General features: G+C 35.1%; 1 protein-coding gene across 12 annotated transcripts in view; it reads right to left on the minus strand.

Moving 5' to 3' along the window:
- Positions 1–23,977, minus strand: part of LOC141450758 (zinc finger protein castor homolog 1-like) — a 295,992-nt gene that overhangs the window by 78,823 nt on the left and 193,192 nt on the right. For all 12 annotated transcript variants that reach the window (XM_074121525.1, XM_074121524.1, XM_074121523.1 and 9 more), the window contains exon 4: positions 16,846–17,093. In XM_074121525.1, the coding sequence (XP_073977626.1) occupies positions 16,846–17,093 (248 nt within the window). The remainder of the gene's footprint in view (positions 1–16,845; positions 17,094–23,977) is intronic.

Here is a 23,977-nt window from a genome sequence, read left to right on the forward strand (position 1 = left end):
TCTATTAGTGGCACTTTTAAAAATTGGGCGATATATAAAACCAATTTACAATAATTTAATAACTGAAGAATTTAGGTTTTATTTCTAAGTGCCTGTAAAGAGTTATTTATCATTAATCTGATTTGAAAATTTCAATTGACAGAGTGCTTGGAAATAAATAAGCTCTCGGCTTTGGATTTCATGGAGCTTAATAACGTATTCAGCAATTTGAGAAGCCTGGCGAAGTTACAACTCTCCTATCGAGTTAGCCATTAGCTAGAGACATCAGTGCAAACTTGAAACTGTAGAAGAACCTTCTGCAAAAACCGTTTTCCTTTCTGTTTCTTCATTGGAGCCTTCGTAAACTTTACTAGAGATGTTGTTGCAAAGGGAGCTTAGACAATGGCCACAGATCTTGTTGGCATCTTTCAAAATACCCTTTTTTTTTTTTTATTTAACCCATTCCAAACCAGAATCCTGCCTAATCAAAGATTTCAATGGCACAAATGAACAATGGTAGTGCATAAAGTAAGTAAAGTAAAGTAATTGCCTATTTTTTCAGGCGGGGCTTAACGTCCAACTACCAAATTAGGTGTCGTGGACGGAGGCGACTAGCAAACATACTTTACTGTAAATTTCTTTTATTAACCATTAAATAAAATCCAAGGCTTCTAGACCGGGAATCGAACCCACTAAACCAACAATACATCTTAGCTTTGCTGATCTAGTCTATAACCGCCTAACATACTTTACTGTAAATTTCTTTTATTAACCATTAAATATAATCTAAGACCTGGGGACAGGGAATTGAACCCACTAACCAACAATACATCTTAGCTTTGCGGGTCTAGTCTATAACCGCCTAACATACTTTACTGTAAATTTCTTTTATTAACCATTAAATAAAATCCAAGGTCTAGACCAGGGGAATCGAACCCACTAACCAACAATACATCTTAGCTTTGCGGGTCTAGCCTATAACCGCCTAACATACTTTACTGTAAATTTCTTTTATTAACCATTAAACAAAATCCAAGGCCTAAAGACCGGGAATTGAACCCACTAAACCAACAATACATCTTAGCTTTGCTGATCTAGTCTATAACCGCCTAACATACTTTACTGTAAATTTCTTTTATTAACCATTAAATATAATCTAAGACCTGGGGACAGGGAATTGAACCCACTAACCAACAATACATCTTAGCTTTGCTGATCTAGTCTATAACCGCCTAACATACTTTACTGTAAATTTCTTTTATTAACCATTAAATAAAATCCAAGGTCTAGACCAGGGGAATCGAACCCACTAACCAACAATACATCTTAGCTTTGCGGGTCTAGCCTATAACCGCCTAACATACTTTACTGTAAATTTCTTTTATTAACCATTAAACAAAATCCAAGGCCTAAAGACCGGGAATTGAACCCACTAAACCAACAATACATCTTAGCTTTGCTGATCTAGTCTATAACCGCCTAACATACTTTACTGTAAATTTCTTTTATTAACCATTAAATATAATCTAAGACCTGGGGACAGGGAATTGAACCCACTAACCAACAATACATCTTAGCTTTGCTGATCTAGTCTATAACCGCCTAACATACTTTACTGTAAATTTCTTTTATTAACCATTAAATAAAATCCAAGGTCTAGACCAGGGGAATCGAACCCACTAACCAACAATACATCTTAGCTTTGCGGGTCTAGCCTATAACCGCCTAACATACTTTACTGTAAATTTCTTTTATTAACCATTAAACAAAATCCAAGGCCTAAAGACCGGGAATTGAACCCACTAAACCAACAATACATCTTAGCTTTGCGGATCTAGTCTATAACCGCCTAACATACTTTACTGTAAATTTCTTTTATTAACCATTAAACAAAATCCAAGGCCTAAAGACCGGGAATTGAACCCACTAAACCAACAATACATCTTAGCTTTGCGGGTCTAGCCTATAACCGCCTAACATACTTTACTGTAAATTTCTTTTATTAACCATTAAACAAAATCCAAGGCCTAAAGACCGGGAATTGAACCCACTAAACCAACAATACATCTTAGCTTTGCTGATCTAGTCTATAACCGCCTAACATACTTTACTGTAAATTTCTTTTATTAACCATTAAATATAATCTAAGACCTGGGGACAGGGAATTGAACCCACTAACCAACAATACATCTTAGCTTTGCTGATCTAGTCTATAACCGCCTAACATACTTTACTGTAAATTTCTTTTATTAACCATTAAATAAAATCCAAGGTCTAGACCAGGGGAATCGAACCCACTAACCAACAATACATCTTAGCTTTGCGGGTCTAGCCTATAACCGCCTAACATACTTTACTGTAAATTTCTTTTATTAACCATTAAACAAAATCCAAGGCCTAAAGACCGGGAATTGAACACACTAAACCAACAATACATCTTAGCTTTGCGGGTCTAGCCTATAACCGCCTAACATACTTTACTGTAAATTTCTTTTATTAACCATTAAACAAAATCCAAGGCCTAAAGACCGGGAATTGAACCCACTAAACCAACAATACATCTTAGCTTTGCTGATCTAGTCTATAACCGCCTAACATACTTTACTGTAAATTTCTTTTGATTAACCATTAAATATAATCCAAGACCTGGGGACAGGGAATTGAAACCACTAACCAACAATACATCTTAGCTTTGCGGGTCTAGCCTATAACCGCCTAACATACTTTACTGTAAATTTCTTTTATTAACCATTAAACAAAATCCAAGGCCTAAAGACCGGGAATTGAACCCACTAAACCAACAATACATCTTAGCTTTGCTGATCTAGTCTATAACCGCCTAACATACTTTACTGTAAATTTCTTTTGATTAACCATTAAATATAATCCAAGACCTGGGGACAGGGAATTGAAACCACTAACCAACAATACATCTTAGCTTTGCGGGTCTAGCCTATAACCGCCTAACATACTTTACTGTAAATTTCTTTTATTAACCATTAAACAAAATCCAAGGCCTAAAGACCGGGAATTGAACCCACTAAACCAACAATACATCTTAGCTTTGCTGATCTAGTCTATAACCGCCTAACATACTTTACTGTAAATTTCTTTTGATTAACCATTAAATATAATCCAAGACCTGGGGACAGGGAATTGAAACCACTAACCAACAATACATCTTAGCTTTGCGGGTCTAGCCTATAACCGCCTAACATACTTTACTGTAAATTTCTTTTATTAACCATTAAACAAAATCCAAGGCCTAAAGACCGGGAATTGAACCCACTAAACCAACAATACATCTTAGCTTTGCTGATCTAGTCTATAACCGCCTAACATACTTTACTGTAAATTTCTTTTGATTAACCATTAAATATAATCCAAGACCTGGGGACAGGGAATTGAAACCACTAACCAACAATACATCTTAGCTTTGCGGGTCTAGCCTATAACCGCCTAACATACTTTACTGTAAATTTCTTTTATTAACCATTAAACAAAATCCAAGGCCTAAAGACCGGGAATTGAACCCACTAAACCAACAATACATCTTAGCTTTGCTGATCTAGTCTATAACCGCCTAACATACTTTACTGTAAATTTCTTTTGATTAACCATTAAATATAATCCAAGACCTGGGGACAGGGAATTGAAACCACTAACCAACAATACATCTTAGCTTTGCGGGTCTAGCCTATAACCGCCTAACATACTTTACTGTAAATTTCTTTTATTAACCATTAAACAAAATCCAAGGCCTAAAGACCGGGAATTGAACCCACTAAACCAACAATACATCTTAGCTTTGCTGATCTAGTCTATAACCGCCTAACATACTTTACTGTAAATTTCTTTTGATTAACCATTAAATATAATCCAAGACCTGGGGACAGGGAATTGAAACCACTAACCAACAATACATCTTAGCTTTGCGGGTCTAGCCTATAACCGCCTAACATACTTTACTGTAAATTTCTTTTATTAACCATTAAACAAAATCCAAGGCCTAAAGACCGGGAATTGAACCCACTAAACCAACAATACATCTTAGCTTTGCTGATCTAGTCTATAACCGCCTAACATACTTTACTGTAAATTTCTTTTGATTAACCATTAAATATAATCCAAGACCTGGGGACAGGGAATTGAAACCACTAACCAACAATACATCTTAGCTTTGCGGGTCTAGCCTATAACCGCCTAACATACTTTACTGTAAATTTCTTTTATTAACCATTAAACAAAATCCAAGGCCTAAAGACCGGGAATTGAACCCACTAAACCAACAATACATCTTAGCTTTGCTGATCTAGTCTATAACCGCCTAACATACTTTACTGTAAATTTCTTTTGATTAACCATTAAATATAATCCAAGACCTGGGGACAGGGAATTGAAACCACTAACCAACAATACATCTTAGCTTTGCGGGTCTAGCCTATAACCGCCTAACATACTTTACTGTAAATTTCTTTTATTAACCATTAAACAAAATCCAAGGCCTAAAGACCGGGAATTGAACCCACTAAACCAACAATACATCTTAGCTTTGCTGATCTAGTCTATAACCGCCTAACATACTTTACTGTAAATTTCTTTTGATTAACCATTAAATATAATCCAAGACCTGGGGACAGGGAATTGAAACCACTAACCAACAATACATCTTAGCTTTGCGGGTCTAGCCTATAACCGCCTAACATACTTTACTGTAAATTTCTTTTATTAACCATTAAACAAAATCCAAGGCCTAAAGACCGGGAATTGAACCCACTAAACCAACAATACATCTTAGCTTTGCTGATCTAGTCTATAACCGCCTAACATACTTTACTGTAAATTTCTTTTGATTAACCATTAAATATAATCCAAGACCTGGGGACAGGGAATTGAAACCACTAACCAACAATACATCTTAGCTTTGCGGGTCTAGCCTATAACCGCCTAACATACTTTACTGTAAATTTCTTTTATTAACCATTAAACAAAATCCAAGGCCTAAAGACCGGGAATTGAACCCACTAAACCAACAATACATCTTAGCTTTGCTGATCTAGTCTATAACCGCCTAACATACTTTACTGTAAATTTCTTTTGATTAACCATTAAATATAATCCAAGACCTGGGGACAGGGAATTGAAACCACTAACCAACAATACATCTTAGCTTTGCGGGTCTAGCCTATAACCGCCTAACATACTTTACTGTAAATTTCTTTTATTAACCATTAAACAAAATCCAAGGCCTAAAGACCGGGAATTGAACCCACTAAACCAACAATACATCTTAGCTTTGCTGATCTAGTCTATAACCGCCTAACATACTTTACTGTAAATTTCTTTTGATTAACCATTAAATATAATCCAAGACCTGGGGACAGGGAATTGAAACCACTAACCAACAATACATCTTAGCTTTGCGGGTCTAGCCTATAACCGCCTAACATACTTTACTGTAAATTTCTTTTATTAACCATTAAACAAAATCCAAGGCCTAAAGACCGGGAATTGAACCCACTAAACCAACAATACATCTTAGCTTTGCTGATCTAGTCTATAACCGCCTAACATACTTTACTGTAAATTTCTTTTGATTAACCATTAAATATAATCCAAGACCTGGGGACAGGGAATTGAAACCACTAACCAACAATACATCTTAGCTTTGCGGGTCTAGCCTATAACCGCCTAACATACTTTACTGTAAATTTCTTTTATTAACCATTAAACAAAATCCAAGGCCTAAAGACCGGGAATTGAACCCACTAAACCAACAATACATCTTAGCTTTGCGGATCTAGTCTATAACCGCCTAACATACTTTACTGTAAATTTCTTTTATTAACCATTAAACAAAATCCAAGGCCTAAAGACCGGGAATTGAACCCACTAAACCAACAATACATCTTAGCTTTGCGGGTCTAGCCTATAACCGCCTAACATACTTTACTGTAAATTTCTTTTGATTAACCATTAAATATAATCCAAGACCTGGGGACAGGGAATTGAAACCACTAACCAACAATACATCTTAGCTTTGCGGGTCTAGCCTATAACCGCCTAACATACTTTACTGTAAATTTCTTTTATTAACCATTAAACAAAATCCAAGGCCTAAAGACCGGGAATTGAACCCACTAAACCAACAATACATCTTAGCTTTGCTGATCTAGTCTATAACCGCCTAACATACTTTACTGTAAATTTCTTTTGATTAACCATTAAATATAATCCAAGACCTGGGGACAGGGAATTGAAACCACTAACCAACAATACATCTTAGCTTTGCGGGTCTAGCCTATAACCGCCTAACATACTTTACTGTAAATTTCTTTTATTAACCATTAAATAAAATCCAAGGCCTAAAGACCGGGAATTGAACCCACTAAACCAACAATACATCTTAGCTTTGCTGATCTAGTCTATAACCGCCTAACATACTTTACTGTAAATTTCTTTTATTAACCATTAAACAAAATCCAAGGCCTAAAGACCGGGAATTGAACCCACTAAACCAACAATACATCTTAGCTTTGCTGATCTAGTCTATAACCGCCTAACATACTTTACTGTAAATTTCTTTTGATTAACCATTAAATATAATCCAAGACCTGGGGACAGGGAATTGAAACCACTAACCAACAATACATCTTAGCTTTGCGGGTCTAGCCTATAACCGCCTAACATACTTTACTGTAAATTTCTTTTATTAACCATTAAATAAAATCCAAGGCCTAAAGACCGGGAATTGAACCCACTAAACCAACAATACATCTTAGCTTTGCTGATCTAGTCTATAACCGCCTAACATACTTTACTGTAAATTTCTTTTATTAACCATTAAACAAAATCCAAGGCCTAAAGACCGGGAATTGAACCCACTAAACCAACAATACATCTTAGCTTTGCTGATCTAGTCTATAACCGCCTAACATACTTTACTGTAAATTTCTTTTATTAACCATTAAACAAAATCCAAGGCCTAAAGACCGGGAATTGAACCCACTAAACCAACAATACATCTTAGCTTTGCGGATCTAGTCTATAACCGCCTAACATACTTTACTGTAAATTTCTTTTATTAACCATTAAACAAAATCCAAGGCCTAAAGACCGGGAATTGAACCCACTAAACCAACAATACATCTTAGCTTTGCGGGTCTAGCCTATAACCGCCTAACATACTTTACTGTAAATTTCTTTTATTAACCATTAAACAAAATCCAAGGCCTAAAGACCGGGAATTGAACCCACTAAACCAACAATACATCTTAGCTTTGCTGATCTAGTCTATAACCGCCTAACATACTTTACTGTAAATTTCTTTTGATTAACCATTAAATATAATCCAAGACCTGGGGACAGGGAATTGAAACCACTAACCAACAATACATCTTAGCTTTGCGGGTCTAGCCTATAACCGCCTAACATACTTTACTGTAAATTTCTTTTATTAACCATTAAATAAAATCCAAGGCCTAAAGACCGGGAATTGAACCCACTAAACCAACAATACATCTTAGCTTTGCTGATCTAGTCTATAACCGCCTAACATACTTTACTGTAAATTTCTTTTATTAACCATTAAACAAAATCCAAGGCCTAAAGACCGGGAATTGAACCCACTAAACCAACAATACATCTTAGCTTTGCTGATCTAGTCTATAACCGCCTAACATACTTTACTGTAAATTTCTTTTATTAACCATTAAATAAAATCCAAGGTCTAGACCAGGGGAATCGAACCCACTAACCAACAATACATCTTAGCTTTGCGGGTCTAGCCTATAACCGCCTAACATACTTTACTGTAAATTTCTTTTATTAACCATTAAACAAAATCCAAGGCCTAAAGACCGGGAATTGAACCCACTAAACCAACAATACATCTTAGCTTTGCTGATCTAGTCTATAACCGCCTAACATACTTTACTGTAAATTTCTTTTGATTAACCATTAAATAAAATCCAAGGGTTTAAGGCCGGGAATCGAACCCATTACCACAATTACTACCAGTATGATGTTATGAAACATTAATAGCTATTCCGGAAATTTCAAGTACGATACGAAATCGACCGGAAATTCGACTTTACCGAATAGCTATCTACGTTTCCTGTTCCCCTGAGAACGACTTCAAACAATGTTCGTTAAACCCTAAAACAAAACTATTGACACGCATTTTCGTACATAAAAAAGTGTAAAGAGTTTAAAAGTTTTAAGAAATGAATCTGCTAGCGCCAAATTTGCGGACCTCCACGTACCTGTAAAGTGATCTTTACAGATTCCCCTGTTTCCGCCACTCAGCCAATGGGCTACTTGATCACGTTCTCACACACGTACGTGTTCACACCATCAGCGGAAGTATAATTAAGGAATATATCTGCAGCCACTTCAGTAGTTACGATTCTATTCAAGTACATATTATTGAGAATTAAATTGAAGACAAAAATGTTAGCATTTTTTCAATGAACTAATCAAATAGAAATGCGAAGAAAATTGTTACTTCTTTTGCACTTAATTTTGCGGCAAGTAAAAACTTAGTATCTGAATAAAAAAGTACTAAATTGGAATGCCAAGTTGAACTATCATTTTTGAGATATTCTGTTAACACAGTCAGTTTTTTGTTTTTTTTTAAAAGTGATATTCTGAGGACTTTAAAACATGCATTTCCGGTGCCTGACCAGAACTAAGACTAAGTCTGGAGTGTCTGTTTTACTGGGGATAAACAGTCTAGGGGTTACTAGCAGGGAGGTCAAAACCCCCTGAAAATAGGGTTCGTTCCATTTTCACTAGTGAAGGATCACATAATGAGCTACCATGAAGGAAGTTGATATTACCGAATTTCTGCGATAGTAGCGCTGCACGTGATAAGAAACATAAACACGACTCATTCTGTTTACGAGCAAATAGTGTATGAAAAGAAATGTGTATGAAAGATAATAAATAAAGCTAAAGATAAATAAATAAATAAATAATTTGAGCAATAACAATAATAAATATTAATAATACTTAATAACCACTAAACATGATAACATAAGTACATAAGTTTCTTATTTCTTTCTTTTTCTCTTTAAGAATGAAAACAAGTATTTTACAAGAGGAGTGTGAATTCTGGTTTTTATATCTGTTCGTACGTCTGTCTGTAGTTGGGATATAACTCATTAATGAGTTCAAAAGCTGGAACACTGTTTGGTGGGGATGAGTGTTGAGGAAGGGGGGACTGCCCCTCCGCAAGTACTCTTAGTCGACAAGAAGGAGATAGCGCTATCGATAAAGGGGACCCCGGCCAGATGAACTGTGGCTATTCCCCAGACTCTCGTCGCTCTTGCAGCGGCTCCACAGCGCATTCTAGGAGTCACTTATTTCTTAAATTTATTCTAATCCTTAAAATATATGGCCAGCTCCTTTATATTCTATGTCCAAGTTGAAGTTACAGAATTATTACACTGTTACTGAGTGTGGATAAGTCAATTCAAGAAATTTTCTGTGTCTCGGTGATTTATTAGTTTAATTGAAAACTTCCTTTTTAAAGCTTGCACGGCACTCGTTGGATTTCCTGTGGTCTCACTTTATGCATTTACATTTTCTCGAAACATAAAATTACTACAAAAAAAAATGATGGTTGACGTCAATATTACTTGTCCACTGTAATAAAATGAAAATTTATCGAAAAGCCCTTAGTGCTGGATAATATCTTTCGCATATTTTCTGCACTCCTGAGGTTTTGGATTTTCATCCATCATCCAGTGGTTGTTGACTGGGTGAGGGAGATGTTGGTAGTGTGACCATTATTTCGTGGCTATAATACGGCTGGTGTAGAGTTCGCGCTTGTATTTGGTCGGTACTAGAAGAATGGTTTTTTAATCTGCTTTCAACACGTCTAAAAGAGGCTAGAGTAGACCTGGACTTTATGTACATCCTGTCTCTTCTAGTAAGTGTAATACCCAAAGAAATTGAGAGTTTTATTGTTCTCATATCCGTGTGAGAAATTTAAGTTAGAGTGAAGGCTGTTTAATTAAGACAATAATTTGAGTTTGTGTCGTCTTCTTGTTGTACGTAAAAAAAAGAGGGTTTACAATAAAAATGCATGCTATGACGTAGGATAAAATCAAAGATATTCTAAAAAATTATACAGCTGAAACCATGATGTTCACAGCACCCCAGAAACTACACGAAGATTTCAATGTTCTATAAGTAAAAAAAAAAAAAAAAAAAATTCGGACGAAAGCGATAGGCCCAACTTAAATTGTGATCAAGCTCAAATAAAGTATTTCACAGAGAGAGACTTGAACTTTACTCCTCTTCATAAACCAAAAATTCACATGAAGTCACCAGGAAATTGGTTTCAAATAACGCACTTCTGCGCAAACAGTAAATATACAAAGTTAAAAAAAATATATAGGAACAGTTTTCGAATGATAGAAACTCTTTACAAACTAAATATTTTAAAAGAAAAAGATTCTTTTAGTCAGCATCCACAAGTAACAAGTCTTAATATTAACAATTAGATTCAATTAAGGCCGAGTAAGTGGGTTATTTATTAGAGGGAAGTGAAATGCGGGTACCCAGAAGTAATTCCTGAAGTAAATACTCCATAAATAATAAATGAATACAAGTAGTGTATGTAATAGAATGGTAACTGCTGTACTACCATGGTTACCATGCTGAGATTTAATGCTGTAATTGGTTGATTGTTTAGCCAGTTAACTTTTTGTTCGCGTCTGCTAGTTACTAGTATTCATATTAGAAGGAAGTGGTTAACTGGGAAGCCAAAAATAACTTCCCCAAGGTAATTTTTGCTGGAATAATTCAACCAAAATAATTCTTCGTGTAGGTGGGTAATTTCCTTACTTCCTGTTTGTGTGTGCGTCAAAATATTGAGGGAACAGGATATAGACTAAGTTAAAGTACTTTTTGCACATTCTCTTACTCATTTCCACGGGGGAAAACACTTGCGAAATGAGAATTAGGGAAATTTCAAAATCCAATTTTTTGTTGCGAAAATAAGGAATCCGGAGAAGACCACCGGAAGTCCAATTCCATCATAGGATGGTTACAGTTCTTTCACATTCTCGACAAAATAAGTTCCAACTGGTTAGCTCATTGCTTGCACATGTAGAGCTAAAATTTCTATTCAATTCTATAAAAGTGTAATGTTCAGCAGTTCCAATTTAATGAAGGTTGATTAAAAAAAATAAGAACTGCACACTCAAATTACTAGAACTGGTTCTAAATTACAAACATTATCATCAATTAAAATGCAAGCAAAATGATCTCACACTTTATAATAATTTTTTTTTTGTAAAAATGTCTTTAAAAACTATTAATTACTATTAAAGTAAAATATAAAAAAATTAGTCGAGTCAGTAATTTAATTTGTTTCACATGGAAGAATTCATTCACAGAAATGGGAACATTAATTATAATTTACAGTTAATTGTACGACGAGACATTAGGAAAATAGTAGAAAGGCAAAGGAAAATGCAAACAAATTAAATAGAACATTTCGTCATAATATTTTCCAGAAATGAGTTGATACGAGTCACAGAAAAATTAAAAAAAAAAAAAAAATGCTTGTCTCACTGTTACAATCACTAACTGTTCGCTTATATTGCAATTATAATTATTATAACAGGAACTATGAAGAAGACATTACAAAACTAGACGAAACGGTAGAATTATTGTAAATTGTTAAAAAAATGTAATTAACTGCAGTAAATTAGAGATAGTATAGCGTGTTACAATTTTCACTTTAGGTAATTCATTTTTAGATGGGAAAGCCTCGATAGCCGGTTGTTATTTAGAAGGAAGTACGTCGCGTGGAAAAAAAAAAAAACAAAAACGGAAGTAAAACTTTCGTGTTCTGGTGACCAAAAATTATGCACAATTTACTGCAGCTCATATATTTACCAGAATTGCATTCTCTTACCATAAAGTGTGTTATGCTTTGTAATCGGGCGGATTTGTTTTTTACTTTTACAACGGAATTATTTCCGGCTTTCCGGAAGGTCTAGCGGAGCCCCACAATTTTTGTTCCAATATTGGTTGAAATAATAAAGTTTTTTTTGTAAAGTAAGAATTTGTTCTGTATAAGGGTGGAACAAATATATTTAAAAAAGAAAAATAAATAACCTAGGCGGAAAGTTTGGGTGCGTTCAGCAGGAAATAAGAACTCGGAAAAGAAAGACTATGCCCTACCAAGAAGAAGGGTTCAGACCAGCAGCAATACTCGACAGAAGAACAGTCTCAAGCAGTATCGCTGAGACGTTATTCTGGCCCAATGAAAATGATAATTCGATCGTCTTATTTGTAATTGACATCATTCCGTATTACTTTTTTTATCATCTTGCGGTGTGTTTCTGTTAAGAGAAGATACATAGTTCGCCCAAGTTATTTTTTTACGAAGCTTAATGAGTCTTCTTGCTTCAGCATTAGCCTTCTTCATACTCGATGAAATTCGCCCTTGTACAATTTCTTTTAAATGTCTTCTTATTGCTCTTCAACGCTTTCTCACTGCTTTCCTGACATTCTTCAGACCACCAAGGAACCGTAATCCTATGATTAATCTCTTTTATTTCTGGGATTTTTCTGGTTTATAAGTTGGGAAAATTCCTCAAGGTTTCCCTGTAATTCTTGTTCCTTAAGGGAGGACATTTCCGCATATAACTTCCATTTTGCCAGGCTTAATGCGCCATCTCTTCGGCCTCTCTTGGGGCTGGATACTGTTTTCTATATAGGGAAGTGGTCACTTCCATAGCTATCTTCTAGGAGCATTCCATTCCCCAGCCGGGTGACAAGTGAAGCAGATGATATCCTTAAGTCGATTGCCGACATTGTTCCAAAAGATGAGGATAAAAAAAGTGTTACTGCCGTCATTTAAGAGAATTATATTTTCTTCTCCAATTGCATCCAATAATTCTCTTCCTCTGCTCTCAGTAAATTCCGGAGCCCCAAACTATTTGGTGCGCGTTGAATACACTTATACATCCGGTGAAACTCAAAACAGAAAAACTTCCTCTAGAACCAAAGAAAGAACCGTTCTATGATGACACATCCGGTTCAGTTCTTACGATGATTATAATAAATACTATTTAATGTATTTTAAAAAAATACATTGTTCTAACACATTACATTCTTTTATCTTTTTAAACGATAAATAATTGGTATTAATTAAGGATTCATTGATGAAGAATCGTATTATTTAATAATATATGTGCATACATATCGAAGTGACAGCGTATTAACACGCTCACAATATTATAGGATACTATATGTCGGCTAGCTTCGTATTACTAAAGGAAATGATTATGTTTTCATTAAATGTTAATAAGAGATTAGCGTAGGTGACAATGTATTAATTAATTACAGGTTTTTAAGATCGTTATGAGAGAGGAGGCTGTGGCCTGAGATTTTATGTCCGGCGTTTGAGTGGGATCAACACGCAAACACATTTACCACTTCCTGTATCTTCCAAACACACGTCATCACCTACTTTGTCACTCCTTCTGCTTATTTCTGTTTCGAAGTAATTCTTAATTTTTTTTTTTATCATCTTCTAACGTATAGACGAACTGACAGAACATGTATGTATTTAGTACTCAACCACATAACGTTATTTATTTATTTATTTCGGCGCTTTCTTGACCCAATCATCTTCATTTGCAAACAATAGAATTTTGTTTTGTTTTGTTCTTGTTGATTATATCCACTAAACAATTTACCGCGCGTGCGCCATACAAAAATATCTGGGCATAATTCCAACTAATCATGATGCCTACTCACTATCTCTTTCTAACATGCACACCTACCCATTCCATTATAAAGAGCAAAGAACCTCTTGCATCTAAAAAAAAAAAAAGAATCAAATAGATATCTTAAATTAAAATATTTAAATTATTCGAGCGAGGTTTTATAAATGAATTTTTTTTACGACATTAGATTCATTACTATTTAGTCAGCCAATCAATTAGCTTCGAATGATCAAACAAATTAAGTAATTTACACCAATAATAATTAAAACAAAAAATCCCAAACTGATGGCACTGAAGTTGCACAGATACTAAAAATATCTTTCGCCATTCTAGACAAATTTTTGAAGGAATTCTCAAGTGTTTTCCACCATTCTAAAATGTCAACGTCTACTGGTGCTTGGTCTAATTTGGTATAATTAATTATTTCTGTCTTCCATGCTTCGGTGATATTTGCTGATTTTTGAGCAAATGGTGCAAAAATATTGATGCAGTCGTCGTCGTCGTCAAAAGGTGAATCATCAGATTCTTTATCTTCACCAACAGCCATAACTAATGGAGCGGGAAGTTTGTTGGGAGGAGGTGTATTTTTTATTTCACGAATCGACTTGATATAGGAGGCAGATATGTTATTTGGGTCTTTCATATGGCGCGTTTTTAACATCTTTTTGAAATTATATAAAGATATATAACAGTAATAGTAATATATGATGCACTGAAGTGTAAGTAGTTGACTTCTTTTACACACATTTTCATTACCAATATATAAATTAAAATAATTATTAGAAAATAATAACATTTTTTGAAAAGATTATTAATAGCAAACCGCTTTTAATACTTAAACAAAAATTAAAAAAACCGAGACCGAGATCGAGATCGAGACCGAGACCGAGACCGAGACTTGAGCGACCGAGACCGAGATCGAGACTGCATAAAGTCTCGCCTCGTCTCGGTCTCGTGCAGCACTACGGTATACTGATTTTGGCCAAAACCTTATTGGTACAACCTTATGAGGACTTCCGCAACGGAAATATAGAATTTCAATATGCTGAGAGTTGTTGACGCGCCTAAAAATTAAATGATAATGTAATATTTCTTAACATTAACTCATTCGTAGTTTATATTCGGACACACTTGGAGGCAATCTTATCTGATAAATAAAGTAATGCCTGGCCCCACAAGAAACTATACATAATCTTTAGTGTACATAATGTAAAATGGTACAGTACTGAGGCTGTATGCTAACAGATAGGCAGTAAATGTATATAGTTACATACGTATATATATGTATAAAATAAAAATTAAAATAGACCCCGTAGTTGGTCTCATATAGTAACCACTCAACTGTTATCGATCTGGTAATATAATGAGTGTGTGTGTGTGTGTGTGTGTGTGTGTGCGTGTGTGTGAATGCGTGGTGAGGAGAGGAGGTAACTCAAGAGCACTCCTATATAGCTGCACATGCACTCCAGCTATTTCTGAAGCACTTCACTGGAACTCTCACATGTCTGGAAAGTTCTTCTCAATATTATGAATTTAATAATAAAAAAAAATATATATTGTGTAGGTATATGAAACTGTATTAAACGAAATTTCTTCTTATATTTAATATATTTTCTAAAATAATAATATCAATAAGGGAAGGGATTAGCTATGAGGTTAGCATACTGGACTCCCACGCGGAGGTCCCGGGTTCGAATCCAGCAGCTGACCCTTAGATTTTCTCTTCCTAGGAGCTTCTTACAGCTCACTGTCCGGTGATGGACAGTGTTGTCTGTAACGAGAGAACACTGTCCGGAGGCCGGCAGTGCACTGGAAAAAGCTCCGGGCGCTAATGACCAGAGCTGTTGATGCGCAAAAAAAAAAAAAAAATAAAAAAAAAATAATATCAATACAAAAAAAAATTGAGGCATTAAATAAAATCCAAGGCATGGATCGGGGAAATCGAATCCACTAACCAACAATACATCTTAGCTTTGCGGGTCTAGCCTATAACCGCCTAACATACTTTACTATAAATTTCTCATATTAACCATTAAATAAACCAAGGCATAGATCGGGGGCATCGAAACCACTAAACCAACAATACATCTTAGCTTTGCGGGTCTAGCCTATAACCATTTTTAAGACAATATTCACAAACATAGACCGTTTCTTACCATTCTTAGACAAACTAATAATAATAAAAAAAACAAAAAAGAAGTAATAATTTTAAATGAGCATTTCTTGGGCTAAAAACAACGCTCCATTAACGAATATTTTAACCAAAATTGATTTATCACTTAAGACACGTAGCAAGAAATTCCTTTCCTCTGATCAAAACTTCCGTTTCTTTTAAAACAATAACATTATTCTCTAATCAAAAGAATAGGTTTAAATAGGTTAGGAAAGGTTGAAATAGTTTCGTGCAAACAAAAAACTATAATTTACTAAACTATTGCGTTTCGCTTTGAACGTTTTTTTTTTTTTCAATATTTCTCAAAATTGTTGATGTTTTGTAACGTTTAAATTTCACACAGTGAATCTTTCTACAAATCAAAAATGGATCTTAAAACGATTGAGAGAAAAGAAAAGAAAACATTAACATAAGGAGCCATCACGATTGGAAACAAGATGAAAATTATTTGGGAAATCATTTATTTCTTAACTGAATGCATTTTTCAGTACATGCATGTTTTTCCAAAAATATTGGTGCTAACGATCACTTGAAGACAGTATTTAAAATGGAGTATTTTTGGCGAATTATCGTAAGGTTTCAAGAAAATTGTGGCAATGATCCAAAATAAGATATATTATAAGTTGAAAAATGAATAAAATCAAATTTTGCTGCAACTTAGGTGTGCATTTAAGGTGCTACAATCAATCTTAAGAAGGAATGTGGCAATTATAAGAGATGATTGATACAATCAATCTTAAGAAGAAATGAAAAGAGATTATGAATTGATTGTATTGAGAATCACTAGCGAATTAAATGAGGATTTCACAATCATGTTAAGGGACATTTATTGCTAATTATTCCCTACAAACCTACTGGAGCTGTTTCTTTTAAAAAAACAATCCATCAATTTCACAATCAAGTTTATAACAACTAAATAATACAATAAAAAGCACTTACCCTAGGTGGGAAATTAGTTTGACTTGAAGCGGGCGATGATTTCGAAACGTTACATACAATACTGGCGGTTGAGGAAACAGGAACTGTATTCTGACCATTATCTTTGGTCCTGGAGTGGTGGTGGTGGTGGTGGTGGACCAGATGTGGCGGACTTCGCGGGCTGTGCGGAGGCGTTGGAGGCGGATGTTGACCATCGAGTGGGCTCTTTCCATCTACGCAGCCAGGTCGCAAACTTTCCAGAATTTTACCTAAAAAAAAGAACAGAACGGAAATCAAAGTTGAGATTGAAGTATGAAAAAGATCACCAAAGGAAATGTATTGATCTTGTAATTTAATTTCTATTACTTTTCGTCTTAATATAATTCGATGAAAGTACAATTAGTCTAGGCCTTGGAATATTGATTACTCTTATAATTGTGGAACAGTACTCAGTTCTTGAAGAGGTTATACTATTACTAGGGTTACACTCAGCTGACATATTGTAATAGCGGCCATCTTGTCAGTGTTTCCATAAAGTGTGAACCAGTAAGTAATGTCCATAGGCCTATTAGAGGTTTAAAATATTTTCTAACATTTTCCCAAATATTTCAGGGAGATCAGAAGTAAATGCTTAAAGTGCAATTTGTAACCTTTGACTTCCTTATTTTAAGACAATCTACTGTAAAAATTGACTACTGGTCCATCTAAAAGAGTTTTCACTGAATTAAACAACTTGATAAACTAAAACTGTTGAGTGCTCATGAACACGTTTTCTTGTAAAAAACAAACGTAATTTCTCATACGAAGACAAAAAGGAATCCTGGGCAAATGATATACCGTTTGAAAGCCCACATTAGACAAGGAAACTTTTACTAAAAAGTGGGCCAGCACCTAGGTCTAGATAAGGGTCTAATGAGTTTTTCTTCAAAAAATTTTCGATTACTTTCATTTTCCCCAGTATCCAGGAGGAAGATTGAGGCTGTTTGGAGAATGGACTTATGCTTCGAAATGGTGTCAATTTTTTAGAAAAATTATCCGTCTTTCTAATCGTGTCAACAGAATCAGAATTCGGACTAAAACTTTCTGAGTAATAACATTTTTATTGCAAAAAAAAGTAATGATTTTAGAAAAAAAAAATTAAAGTGACGTCACTCAAGAGCAGTGGAAAATATGAAGTTGGCCAACACGTCATTGAACTCCACTTTAGGTGTACTACACACTGTAGGCCTATGGACATTAGTTACTGGTTCACCCTGTATAATATATATTTTTTTGTATATAAGAGGAGCCTCAAAAATGAAGTGAATCATTCTTCAAAAACTTCGATTTATTACTAGTAAAAATGACGCCCATCTTTTTTTTTGGATCAGTATTTTTTTTTTTTTTTTTTTTTTTTTTTTTTTTTTTTTTGGCGCATCAACAGCTGAGGTCATTAGCGCCCGGAGCTTTTTCCAGTGCACTGCCGGCCTCCGGACAGTGTTCTCTCGTTACAGACAACACTGTCCATCACCGGACAGTGAGCTGTAAGAAGCTCCTAGGAAGAGAAAATCTAAGGGTCAGCTGCTGGATTCGAACCCGGGACCTCCGCGTGGGAGTCCAGTATGCTAACCTCATAGCTAATCCCTTCCCTTTTGGATCAGTATTATTTTTTATTCATTACTTGCAAGTGAATAACTAACTCATCTATAAATATCACTCAATTAAAAACTTTTAATAAATCTACAGACCAAAAAATCTTAAATTTATTAACCCAAAATGTCCTCAGCTTTAAGGAGCACGCCACTAACCATTCAGCTTTTAGGCTTAACACCTAAAGTGCCTACTTTTTAAGTTTTTTTTTTTTTAACTTAAGTTTTCTTAATTTAGTAAGAAACCGCTTTCACAAATTTATGTTAATTTCTTATCTTTATTCTAGACTACACTTTTGTTTGTTTGCGAACTTAAATATTTTGTTTTTTGCTGCGCTTAATTTGGAATATATCTTCCAAGCTTAAAGTTTTTTTTTTTTTTTAGAAGTGACTCATGACAACATAACTCTCTAATTTGTAAATCAATTTTTTAACTGTCAGTTTTAGAATTGAATATTTATGTAAAATCTCTTTTTGTAATTAATATTATCGTTGATTTTTAGTAAAAATATATATATATATTTGTTTTGCATTTTTTTTTTATTTTATTTGTTTGCCTAAATGTGAAATCATTGGGAATTTATTATTTTCAAAGAGTTGTTGGCATTTTATCGTTGTTTCACATTTAAAACTGGATGAAGAATTTGGAATATAGGTGTGGCCATTATTTATAGTTTTTTTTGCCTGTTTTCTGTGCTAAATTCTATATCAGGGCTACTAGCTAAAATGTCTGGGGGGCCCCACAAAAAACAAATCAAAAGAATTGTTTAGTCATTTTGATTGTTTGCACGTAAATGTTTTTTTTAAATTTACAATTTTTGAATTCACCTTACGTGCTTGAACAGTTTGCTTAGAAATTTAAAAACATGCTTCAAGATATTTCAAACTGAAACTGCCAGCGAAATAAAACCTAATCTATTAACAACTTAGCACTATATAAATTCTAAAATTTTGTAACCAAAGGGTAATTTCAACAAACCGTTAGTTTTTGCGACGATTTTTTTTCAGCTAAATAATGTGTCTACAACTTTAAGAGTGGGACTGAAAAATGGTCATCCCAGTAGAGAAAATCTAGTGTTAAGGTTTCAGCTCAGAGCTTTACTTCCGTTATCTGTTCGTCTTTATTTTGACCAGTACATTGCTGGAAACGACTTTGAACAGGGATCTTTACTGAAGAACCGGTACTTTATGCTGTTTTTTGGTCACCTATTTTTAACCCACCTGTGGAGCTTTAATTTCCGTAATCATTATGATCATCGCCTTGAGCTTTTCTCCCCCTCCAAAAAAGACCATAACGGCTAGAAGAATCAACAGATTATTGTTTGAGATAAATAAGATTAAGATGCTTATAATTCAAACAAGTTTCTAAGTAGTATTTGTCTTGGACCTTGTTTTAGAGCTTTCTAAATTTCCTGATCTTCACGAGCCCAGTTTGTTTGGAAGTTCTCTCGACATCAGGAACATCTAGAGCATCCTGAAGAAGCTTGTATGTGGATATAATTGCACATAATAGGACGTACAGCTCTATGACCTTTCTAGACCTTTAAATAGATCTTTCTAGACCTTTCTACTCGAGACTACAGCCACCCCAAACGCCCAGGTAATTTAACTAAATTCTCCAGAAAAGTGCGAGTAGTTAGCAATAATCATTCTCCTACAACAGCTCCTAGAAGGTACCTGCAGCTGTTCTGACCCAGATCTTCAGTGAAGTCCTAGGAAGATGCTCCTAGAGAGGTGTTCACTCTGCGAAAACCTGATTACTATCCAGGCTCTTATAGGCGAGAAAGAGAAGGTAACGTTGAGGGCCACACTCTGATGCTGTGAGATGTTTAGATTCAACTGTGTTCAGTATTTTTTTTGCACTTCCTTCAAACCTTATAGTACAAGATTTCTGTTGCTTTCTAATTGTACACTACTGGTTTCTTGTGTGTACTACTGGAACAACTACGTCAGCTATTTGAATGTCGTCAGTTATTATCATTGTTATTAATCTAAATTCACGAAGAATATTCTCAAATTCTGTGAAGATATTATGTATTGTGGTACTGGGTTCGATTCCCGGTCTTAGGCCTCGGATTTTATTTAATGGTTTATATGAGCAATTTACAGTAAAGTATAGTTAGCTAATCGCCACGATAGCCGAGCGGTTATAGGCTAGACTCAAATTCTGTGAAGATATTATGTATTGTGGTACTGGGTTCGATTCCCGGTCTTAGGCCTCGGATTTTATTTAATGGTTTATATGAGCAATTTACAGTAAAGTATAGTTAGCTAATCGCCACGATAGCCGAGCGGTTATAGGCTAGACCCGCAAAGCTAAGATGTATTGCGGTACGAGTCTATATTCCCAAATGGTTTATATGAGAAATTAACAGTAAAGTATAGTTAGCTAATCGCCACGATAGCGGAGCGGCTATAGGCTAGACCCGCACAGCTAAGATGTATTGCGGTACTAGTCTATATTCCCAATGATTTATATGAGAAATTTACAGTAAAGTATAGTTAGCTAATCGCCACGATAGCGGAGCGGTTATAGGCTAGACCCGCACAGCTAAGATGTATTGCGGTACTAGTCTATATTCCCAATGATTTATATGAGAAATTTACAGTAAAGTATAGTTAGCTAATCGCCTCCGTCCGTGACACCAAATTTGATAGTTGGACGTAAATCCTGCCTGAAAAAATAGCCATTTACTTTACTTTTACTTTTTTATTCTCAAATTCATCTTAAAAAATAAATTCCCTCCAATTACACCCTTTCTCACGGGTTTATCTTCTCCTTTAATGTTTACATTCTCAAGTTTCAGCCTGATGCGCCAAAATCTTGACAAGAATAATAAAAAGTAAATAAAAAGAAAAGGTAACGTAACGATATTCTTCAATCTTTTTTTTCCGCCCCTTCCTACTTTAATTCCTCCACATCCAGCGGTTGATCGCATCGTTGAACTCTTGCCGCATCAAGTTAAACTTCCTTAAAAGGTAAAAATGAGAGAGAGTGAAGGAAATCAAACAACCGTAATGCAGGTCCGCTTTTCTTTCTGCTAAATCGACTCTCATTTGGCATCGTTTAACCCTAAAGGTTCACCTCTCTTTTCATTTCTCTGTCTCCCCTTCTTTAGCCAGGGAGATTCCTTATTATTTTATGTTTTTTTTTAAATTGTGAAAAAGAAAAAAAACACATTGATTCTTAAAAAAAATAAAGTTCACGCTGTAACCGAGGGCTTTCTGACGTCCTTACTTCAGGTTCACACACTTCTTCCACAAGTAGTCCTGTATTGGTAGTATAGTTTTTTGAGGGGGTCCAAGAAAAAAAAAGGAAACCACCCCACCCCGTACTGTTGAGGGACCCCAGCTCAGCGGGGGATCTAGGAAGATTTCTCTGCCTGTGAAGAGGATGATAGGTTCGATTGCTGGGGTCCCCCGTCTATTTCACTCAATACTTTTTTTGCTTTTTGTTCCCTCAGCCAGTTGAATTATACCCCCAGTTTTTTACCTACTTTAAGAAAAAGAAAACAACCCAGTACCCCCTTATTACCCCAGTTCCAGTTATTATATTGCGGCGGGAATAGAGATGCCCCATTGTATTATCTCCCTGGTGTACACTGATGCAGCTAGTTTCAACAGTTCATCTCAAGACTTCCCTTTTATGCCTCATCTTCGGGGGTTTCTTTCTTTCTCTTTGTAATCGGCATCAAATTGATCAGTTCATATCTCAATAGAGAAGGACAGGTTAAAAGGCGAATCCAGCCAAGTGCAAGGTGATGCTTGTAATTTCCCTCTTTTTGTACCTTTTTTTCTCGTTTCTCTTTTTGATTCTGTTTTTTTGAACTTCTCTTTTTGCATCTTTTTTCTTGTGCACACTCAGCCTGTCGTCGAGTGTATTCTTCTTCCGTTACGCTTCCCATAACCACTTATCATAACACTGTCTAATATAACTCATAACTGTCCGTTAATTTCCTATACTACCATTGTCCTTTTATCATTTTTTATGGAAACTAAAATATAAAAAATAATAAAACGCTCGGTTTTTTTTTGGTGGAGAGGGAAGAGGGGCAACTAAGTAATGTGGAAACTCTTATTTTTTTAAAAATACTCTCCCTAATTCCTCAAAAAAAAAGAGAGGAAATTGTGATTGTTTCACAAATTTTCGAAATGAAATTCACACCGGAAATACGTATTTTGGAATCGACTGAGTATCGTGTGTGTTTTTTTTTTTAGGATCCAATAGAAAATTAGCGGATTAATCATTGAACGGAAGTACCACTTGACTGAAAGGTTTTTTTTTTTTTTGACGATCACCTAAATACAGTCGACTCTCTCTATAACGGACACTGGCGGGGGAAAGCAAAGTGGCCGCTGTTTGGAGGTGGCCGTTAGAAGGAGTGTAGGCAAGTTTCATTATGAAAAATATGGTTTTTTTTTTTCAAACATCTATTTAAAAATGGTTTATTATTAATAGATTTAAAAACGTTCATAATTGCATAATTATTTAGCTATTTTTTCTTAATTAACCAAAAGCTTTATCAAAAGAACTACATATTATTGACTTAATTAATAATTTTTATAATAATCATCACATTTATTCAGAACTATTTCTGAAATAGAACAAACCTTTCGGCAAGTTGACGATGGCTGGGATTTAGTTTTTGCAAAATCTTCCAACACATTTATTTTCTCTTCTAGAGTTAAACCCACTTTCGTTTGAGAGAGACATATCGGAAAAAATAATATTGTACGTCAAAAGTGATATTGAAAAATGAGATTAAAAGTGGTACAAGATGTATGGAGCTTATATAGGAAACTTTAGGAAAAACCAGGAAAAAAAAAACAGAAAACTTGAGAGGGGATAATTACTTTTATATCACCGCTTCAAACGAACTTTTTTAATAATAAGGTGGTCGTTGGTGGGAGGTGAAACATTTAGTCCGTTCCCTGAAAATCGATTGTCCGCGGTCGCTATGTAGAGTGATCGTTAGACGGAGGTTCTTTTATACAGAAAGTGTATTTTAGTGGTAAAACGGGGAAATCCGGAAAACTGGCCCGTAAATGGAGGTGGCCGCTAGTGAGAGTGGCCCCTTTATGGGAGGCTCCGACTGTATCTACAATTTATTTCAAACTTCTGCCAATAAATTGATCAGTAGTGCTAGATAATATCGATGATCGGATCCTATACTGATTCCGGACACACTCAGCTTAATTTTTAATCGAATAGTATAAAAGGGGGCACCGAAAAACATGATTATTATTATTATTATTTTCTTTTTTCCCAATTCAATGCGCGAACATCCGAGATCCGCTGAAATGATTGGCCTATTTTTTTCCAGAGCAATGTCAGCTTGTGGACAGTGTTCTCTCATTACAGACAGCTCAGCCCATCTTTGTTGGACAGTGAGCTGTAAGAAGCTCTTAGGAAGAGAAAAGAGAGAGAGAGAAAAAAAATTTAAGGGCCAACCGCTGGTTTCGATCTTGTGATCTCCGCTTGGAAACATTATGAACAAATATTGCACATTAATTGTAATTTATTT

This window comes from Rhodnius prolixus, unplaced genomic scaffold (genome assembly GCF_049639745.1).
Source record: "Rhodnius prolixus isolate KJV_2025 unplaced genomic scaffold, Rpr scaffold_8, whole genome shotgun sequence".
NCBI classification, from domain to species: domain Eukaryota; kingdom Metazoa; phylum Arthropoda; class Insecta; order Hemiptera; family Reduviidae; genus Rhodnius; species Rhodnius prolixus.